The sequence below is a fragment of the Pteropus alecto genome, unplaced genomic scaffold (genome assembly GCF_000325575.1).
Source record: "Pteropus alecto unplaced genomic scaffold, ASM32557v1 scaffold179, whole genome shotgun sequence".
In the NCBI taxonomy this organism is placed as follows: Eukaryota; Metazoa; Chordata; class Mammalia; order Chiroptera; family Pteropodidae; genus Pteropus; species Pteropus alecto.
This window is the reverse complement of record NW_006442112.1, coordinates 851,630-860,080: the sequence shown is the minus strand read 5'-3', so window position 1 is coordinate 860,080 and position 8,451 is coordinate 851,630. Positions and strand designations below refer to the sequence as shown.

The window sequence follows — 8,451 nt, the reverse complement described above, 5'->3', positions numbered from 1 at the left end:
TATTCTTCCTGGCCTAAGGCCTTAGAAGGCCTTGGTAGTGAAGTTATGAGGCATTTACTATTCTTCATTTTCTTTGGAAAGTCAGAAAGAACCCTTACGCTAGAATGTGAGATGCTAATACATGCACATTCCAAATCATGTCCCCCTCAGCTCCCAAATCCCTGTCTCTTATTCAAGCTCTACAGCCTATTATTTTTTTAGCAGCAGAGCTTTGTCTGTTCATATGTCTAATCACTGAATGCCATTTATAGGACAGCCATATATGCAAGGCCCTGCACTGGTAATTTCAGGAGCTTACTCAATTCCTCAATTACCCCCAGGCAGCTTATACATTAATGGGATAGAAACATAAATGTGTGCATGTGAATGCAGTGTGACCAGACACAGAGTGTTGAGCATTCAGAGAGAAATTGGATTGGTCAGAGAAGGTGCCGTGGAGGAGAGGAGAAGCTTCATAGGCAGAAAGAAGGAAGCCACTATGTCCCTCTAGGTGACTGTAATTAATTTGTTTTAGGACTTAGACCCCATTGTTTCCAAAATTAATTTGAATTGGTTTCACAAAATTAAATAAGTCTACAAATGAACATAAAACCAGTTAAAAGAATGGAGACATACATATTTCCAGGTGCCTAGAATGAGTTAATTACTATATTTGAACACTGAATCCAGCTTTGTCCTTCCTCATAAGAGACAAGAGGGCAAACACTTTGGATGTATCATTTTCACTGTCAGATAATACTAAGAAAACAAATCCATCTGAAAAGACAAATCTTTTGTCTTGGCCCTGATTTCAAGGAGGTGATTTTTGCATAAAGGATACTGAAAACATAAAAGGCAATAATCTTCAAGTCTGGTTTGACCAAAAAGCGAAATGAACATAGCTTATAGAATCTTTATTCAAAGCTCCAATAATTGAACTTATGCAGGGTTAGAACTTAGACAACCTAAAGGAATGTATGGCTCACCCACTCCTTACAAGCATCAGGTATCTCGAACTGGACTTTGGCAAGCACCGGCTCACAATGAACTCATGGTAGCAGTCTCCACTTCTGGTACATTCTGTCTAAAGCACATGGATTCCTCTTTAATCAAATACCACCAAAGCTGGCCCTCTATGCACTGGCCTGACTTGTATTCTAGCCCAGAGATAGGGCCAGCTTACTTCTACATATAAGTGAGCTTCAGCTGAGGAGTGCTTGTGGTAACACCAAAATTATACTAAAAAAAAAAATTAAATTTGATCAAGGTTATCTAGCATTTGAGGAACAAGAGATGAAAACTAACAGTACCTGAGGCCCTAAATGAGCCCAGAGGTTTATATGCATTCCAGTCCTATGAAGTAGCCACATTTTAATGATGAGACTCAGAGAGATGAGGTAACTTGCTCAAGTCAGAGAGTTGGGATTCAAACTCAGGTGTCAGTGCACTTGGACAAATAATTTACTTCTTTGAGAACCACCCCCACTCCAAGCACTACTGTATCTTATAAAAATAAGAAGGCAATTAGGTAAAACTGGCAATTAGGCAGAAAAATGTAAGGGCAGTTTTGGATAGAGTTTTCTGCTATCTCTGATATGGTTCTCCTTGTACTAGATAGCCAGGTATCACCTCCAGATAGTCCCACAAGTCAAGCCACTGAGCTTGCCACTTCGTTCTCTCTTAGAGATGAGATGCCACGCATTGCCATTCATCACAAGTGGCACCTACACCTGCACAAATGGGGTGCTCCTTGACTCCCGCTGTGACTACAGCTGTTCCAGTGGCTACCACCTGGAAGGTGACCGCAGCAGAATCTGCATGGAAGATGGGCAATGGAGTGGAGGCGAGCCTGTATGTGTAGGTAAATGCTGGTTGCTCCCAGATGTCCTGCTGCAAAGAGCCACCCTGGTATTATGTCCACAAAGATGTGGAATTCTCACCACAAAAAACATTCTTGCTATGAGTGTGGCACTCTGGAGCACATGCTTAATGAAGTGATCACTTACCCTGAAGCTGAGTTTTCCCCTGCAGTTCCATTGAGCATCTTGAATGGAGAGTACTTTTACCTACCCAGTGGCATGTTATTGCTTCTATGGGTTCCCCCCAGGGAAGGCAGTAGGCCTACAAGCCAGCATCTGATTTCTGACCTTGGCAGACATAGATCCCCCCAAGATCCGCTGTCCCCACTCACGTGAGAAGATGGCAGAGCCAGAGAAACTGACTGCTCGGGTGTACTGGGACCCACCTTTGGTGAAAGATTCTGCTGATGGTACCATCACCAGGTGAGTATCGGATGCCCCTAATGCCTCTCAACAGCTTTCCCCAGGCTCTTAGGCTGCCCACACTGACCTGTATAGGCTGAGGCTGTAGTGATAATGACCCAGAACCAGATCGTAAAGGTCTCTTTCCTTAGTGTTTCTTTCATTCTGTCCCATGCAGGGTGACACTTCGGGGCCCGGAGCCTGGCTCTCACTTTCCTGAAGGAGAACATGTGATTCGCTACACTGCCTATGACCGAGCCTACAACCAGGCCAGCTGCAAGTTCATTGTGAAAGTACAAGGTCAGAAAGAAGTCTTCTATTTCCACATTGCTCATTATTCCTGCTCTACCCTGACTCTCTAGATTCCCACCACAATCCTCTCCTCTCAATGCTTAAAAAAGACACCTCTTTTAGATTGGGAGAGGAATAAACAAATTCACCAGAGTCATTCAGGAAGCCTCCATGACACGTGCATACATGTTCCAGAAAATCTGACAAGATTTTCTCATTCTGCTAAATTGAGATAAACTTCACCAAGGTACTCTGTACTTATTTCTTTTCTTGGCCTTTCAGTTATCAAATCTAATCAGACTTCATTCTCAGGCTTTCCCCTTTGCTGAAATTGGTGGTGTTGCCTGCCCGATTCTTCCTCTTAGGCTGGTGTTGTATTGTTTTGTTTTGATTTTTCCATTATAAAACTAATTCATGCTCATTTTGAATATTTGGTAAATAATAAATATACAAAGGAAAAAATCTATTATCATATCATTCAAGGCAATTGTTAATTTTGTGGTATTTTCTTTCTAGTCTTTTATCTACATATACTTTAAAAATATATATAGCTGAGATCATACTGTACATCTAATCTTAGATAACCCTTTTAGCTTTGCATTATAACACAAGTAATTTCTCCATGTTCTTTAAAAATTCTTCAGAAATATTTTAATGACAGTAGAATAAGCTACTTCTAAGAATGTATTAAAATTTGCTGAATACTTCTCCCACTGGTGGATGTTTAAGTCTGCTCTGATTTATTTTTGATATTAAAAGTAATTTTGTTATACAACTGAAACTAGTATATTATTGTATGCCAATTATAGTTTTAAAAAAACTCATTGAATTGTATAGTATAAATACAAGCAACTAATTATCTATTATATTTCAATAAAGACAAAAAAAGGTAATTTTGTAAGGCAGACATCTTTATGCAGCATGTCCACAAAGTCTGAAAACAAAAATGGCAATATTTATTTTACAGATTAATAAAGTCTTTTGATGACAATCTGTATACTCACCTATGCCTCCAGATTTATGAATGCCTTTGTCTACATTTCAGATTTAATTCCTAAGGAAAGGGAAATTCTGGCTCTATCCCTGGCCATTGGAAATACAAAAAAGGTCATTTATTCCGATCATTTTAGATTTCCTGATCTAGAAAACCCAGCACAGTTACCCTCTTAGCTTTTTTTTTTTTTTCCCCAAAAGAGATACCCTAGCCCCTAACTTGAACTCCTCCCTGACAGTAAGACGCTGCCCAACTCTGAAACCACCACAGCATGGCTACCTCACCTGCACCTCAGCGGGGGACAACTACGGTGCCACCTGTGAATATCACTGTGATGGAGGTTATGAGCGCCAAGGGACCCCCTCCCGGGTCTGTCAGTCTAGCCGCCAGTGGTCAGGATTACCACCTATCTGTGCTCGTGAGTGAAACCAGGGAATGTTGATCAGGGGTACTTTGGAGTATCTCCCAATGTGTATGGCACAGGGGTACAATAGCAATGTGTATAACATGGGAATGGGGGTGGGTTGTTCTGAGATGTGTTTAAGGGCCAATGTTCTCCCTCAGAAATATTCCAAAACAAAGGGCTTAAAATCTCCAAGTGTTATTTCAGTATTTCCTCCAAGGAAATGGAGAAATAACCAAAAAGGGTTAACCTGAAAGACTGGAATGCTACAAGATGTTGTTACTCATGCTGGGATGAAGGAGAAGGCCATACTCTTCACTGGCCATCCGCTTCTGCCCTAGCTATGAAGATTAATGTCAATGTCAACTCAGCTGCTGGCCTTCTGGATCAGTTTTATGAGAAACAGCGACTCCTCATCATCTCAGCTCCTGATCCTTCCAACCGATATTATAAAATGCAGATCTCTATGCTACAGGTGAGACACACTCCCCTAATTAGGTCTTAGTTCCTTTACATGCCCCCTAACACCACCCCTAAATCTTCTAAATCAGAGTTGCTCTTTCTGTAGCACAAACTCTACTTCCTCAAACTTTTTGTGGACATTTGATCAGTTTTACTATAGATAAATTTAGAACATTTAAAAAACTACTTTGTTTTTACTAAAAAGGCAGTGAGGCCACTGGAATGGTAGGTGTGACTTGCAGGGGGCTTGGTGAAGGATGGGAAGGGAGTGTGGCAGAGCACTATAGAGAGACTTGTAAGACATGTATGATCAAATGTAAATGTTGGGAATAAATTATGTTTATGTTTTCAAGGAATAATAGCAGTAACAAACACTTAGATGGTAAGTGCTATACAGGTACCAGCTATATAAGTCTGTGCTTTATATATATTCATTTAAGTCTCACAACAACCTTTAAGAAGTAGGTACTATTATATTCCTTTTTTAAAGGCGATAAAATTAAGGCATAGAGAAGTTAAAGATTTGCCCAAGATCACTAGCTAGTAAGTGGCTGAGCCAGGATTGAATCCAGGCAGTCTGACTCATGGATCTGTGTTCTTAACCCTTACTAGTAGCAGAAGATAAGGAAAAGTGTTGTGATGTTTCAAATTAAAATGGGGGAGTTGCATGATGATTTTTAACATACTATGAAATACCTAGCCAAAGCCACTTGTTGGGGAAGGAGAGGTGGATAGGACAGAACAGATATGGCCATTGGGACTTATAAAAAGAATAGACTAGTGTTTACCAGAGAGTAGGGGGTCAGGGGGAAGGTAGATGGAGTTAAAGGGGTCAAATATGTGGTGACAGAAAGAAATCTAACTATGGGAGGTGAACACACAGTGCAACACACACACACACACACACACACACACACACACACACACACACACATACATATATGCCTTACTGTTGAATTGTATATTTGAAACTTACTGGATTTCATTAACCAATGTCACCATAATAATAATAATTAAAAAAAAGGAATAGACTAGGTTCTTGAAAAGAACTCAGAATATGATGACAAGACTAAGAGAACCAGCTCTGAGGAGCTGGAAACAGGGCTGAATACCCTGGTAAAAGAAGAAGCTATTTAGGGGGTTTCTAAAGGCTAAATCTTACAAGTTGCCAAGTCAATACTCAGAGGCCCATGATGGAAGCAGCTTTATCAAAAGCATGACACTGGGTATCTAGACCAAAAAGGACTTAGTTCCTCCAGCCATCCAAAACAGGCAGACAAAGGCAATACCTCAGCTTGAACAGGAATTAAGAACAAGAACAGGAATCAGCCAGTGAGGACAGTGACTCCGAAGGTCAGGACTAGAAGAGTAGCACCAAAGCTCAGACAAGGGATAGAGTATTCACTGCAGCTTTAAACCTTGCCCCAGGTCACTGGCTAAGAGGGGACCTGTGGGACAAGGCAGAACAAAGAGCCAGAGTAGGGTTAGAGGGTATTAGAAAGGCAACGAAGGGTAATGAAAAGAGCACTAGCACTATTTTGGAGAAATCCTGGAAACCGAGAGAAGGCCTGGCCATGTAGCCCAGTGGTAAGGAGTACACACTTAGGAAGGCGGCAACAGCCCTAAGTTAAAATCTTGGCTCAGCATCTTATTGTCATGCAAATTTGGGCAAGTTACTTTTTCCTCTACAGAATAAGAATGATACCACCTACCTTGTTAGGGGTGTTGTGTTAAAGTAGATTATGACTGCAAAACATTAGGTATGTATGTTCAATAAACAATAGCCATTATTATCATATTACGATAGCCATCTATTAAGAATCTATGTAGCTTCTAGTTGTAATATAAATAAGTCATGGGGATATAATGTACAGCATGGTGACTACAGTTAATAATATTTGAAAATTGCTAAGAGAGTAGATCTTAACAGTTCTCATCACAAGAAAAAAAATCTGTAACTGTGCGCTGATGGATGTGAACTAGACTTATTTTAGTAACCATTGCACAATATATACAAATATCAAATCATTATGTTGTGCACCTGAAATTGTTATATGTCAACTATACCTCAATTTTAAAAACTAAGAATCTACATAGTTTAAAATCTATGTAAAACTAAGCAAGGAGAGATTATGTTCCTATAATTCATCAATTATATTTCTCTTTTCTACCCCACATGGGGTAACCAGTTTCATATACTTCATTAGAATAAAGGAAACATTGTTAGGGAAAGTACTTCAGGAATGATGGAGAAGAGAGGTTGTAGACGCCATCATATGCTGTTTGGGGAGAAGACTCTCCTTTTCCACACTGCCTCCCAAGAGAAATCATCTAAGCAGCCTTAACTTTGAGTCTGAGAACCTATTCCATAAAACCTTTTTCTCCCTTCCCAGCAATCCACCTGCGGACTGGACCTGCGGCATGTGACCATCATTGAGCTGGTGGGGCAGCCACCTCAGGAGGTGGGCCGTATCCGGGAGCAACAGCTGTCAGCTAACATCATCGAGGAGCTCAGGTCCAGGCTGGGGTGCCACAGGGAAGGGGTAGGCAGAAATCCTAGGCAGGATACTGGCAACAGGAGGGTTGTAGGAGAAGCAGCTACACCACTCTTAGATGCATTAGGTGAGATCAGAGAGTGGCAGGAGGATATCAGAATCGTGTTGAGGAGCTTAAAATACAGATGACCAGGCCCCACCCAAACCACCTCGGGAGTGTGCCTTTTTTATAAGGCACCTCAGGTGACTCTGAAGGACAGCCAGGGCTGAGACACAGACCCAAACAGATAAGCCTCTTATCCTGTTGCTCATGGCCTCATCTCTTTGCCTTCAGTCTCCAAAGGAGGAAAAGGCATCTTTAGGCACTGAAATCTGAATCACACCCATCTGCCCCTGGGAGAAGAGCAGACTATAAGTGACAGGCGGTAGAAGTTGACTTTTTCATTATCTATCCATCATCGCCTTTCCAAAGCCTCCACATATAACTCAGAGCCATCACTGTTCTCTGTTCTAGAAACAATACCTGCCTCTAGGCCTGTCTCGGTAGGATCAGAAAGATTCAGTCCCAGGTAGGGGAAAGACTGGGAAACACTCAGAGGAAGGAGACTGCAGATTTGCAGCTATAAATGAAAGTTGACCAGGTGATACTGATCAACTTCGGGGCTGCCATTTATGGTTGTACAGGTTATGCCCAGATCATCTCTAGAAAATACTAGTCACATCATAGTGCATGTGATTGGTGCTCCCTAGAGTTATTCTGTGCAGCCCACATAACTATATGTTGTAGCCTGGCTTACAAGGGCCTATGAAGGAAGTGCAGCCTGGTAATAATGAAGCTTCTCCATCTGTGGAGAGGAAGAGACAGAGCTAGACATATAAGGGCAGCAAGACTAAGGTCTGAGCAGAGAAAAAAGAAAGGGGCTTGAGATAGGTAGTGGAGGGAATGAGGACAAAGGATCTGGTGGGGGAAAGAATTAGTCCATCAATGGAGCTGTGAAAGGTCAGAGGGTAGTAGAACCTGGTGAGATGGAGCCCATACAAGGTCTCACACCTGCCTGGGCCCCTCTCTCTAGGCAATTCCAACGCCTCACTCGTTCCTACTTCAACATGGTGTTGATTGACAAGCAGGGAATTGACCGGGAACGCTACATGGAACCTATCACCCCTGAGGAAATCTTCACGTTCATTGATGACTACCTACTGAGCAGCCAGGAGCTGACCCAGCACCGGAAGCAGAGGGACATATGCGAGTGAACTTGAGCCCAGGCATAGTTATGGTCAAAGGAGAAGCTCCCCCAGTCGGCTAAAACTGGGGCCTAATAAAAGGAGGAAATTGTTTCCCACAGGTCTAGGGAGAGGAGTCTGAGGTGGGTAAGGTTCACCAATCCTGGGACATTTCCGGGCACCTTTTTAGGGCTGTGTGATAATTTCCCTAAGCAAGTCTCTGCTTTAGGTAGCACTGGAGGGCAAGCCCTGGGCAGCGGTTGGGGAGTAGAAGGTCTTCCTTTCCCAATCTGGGCCTCTGTTCAGCTCTCCAAAATCTTCCAGACAAGTAAATCCTAAATT

The 8,451-nt window shown here is 42.1% G+C and overlaps 1 protein-coding gene across 1 annotated transcript in view; it reads left to right on the top strand.

Moving 5' to 3' along the window:
* Positions 1 to 8,451, top strand: part of SRPX2 (sushi repeat containing protein X-linked 2) — a 22,964-nt gene extending 14,513 nt beyond the window's left edge. Inside the window, exons 5-11 of the mRNA XM_006920704.1 lie at positions 1,664 to 1,840; positions 2,135 to 2,261; positions 2,419 to 2,540; positions 3,764 to 3,943; positions 4,270 to 4,403; positions 6,784 to 6,905; positions 7,959 to 8,451. Coding sequence (XP_006920766.1) covers positions 1,664 to 1,840; positions 2,135 to 2,261; positions 2,419 to 2,540; positions 3,764 to 3,943; positions 4,270 to 4,403; positions 6,784 to 6,905; positions 7,959 to 8,139 — 1,043 coding nt within the window. The 3' untranslated portion in view covers positions 8,140 to 8,451. The remainder of the gene's footprint in view (positions 1 to 1,663; positions 1,841 to 2,134; positions 2,262 to 2,418; positions 2,541 to 3,763; positions 3,944 to 4,269; positions 4,404 to 6,783; positions 6,906 to 7,958) is intronic.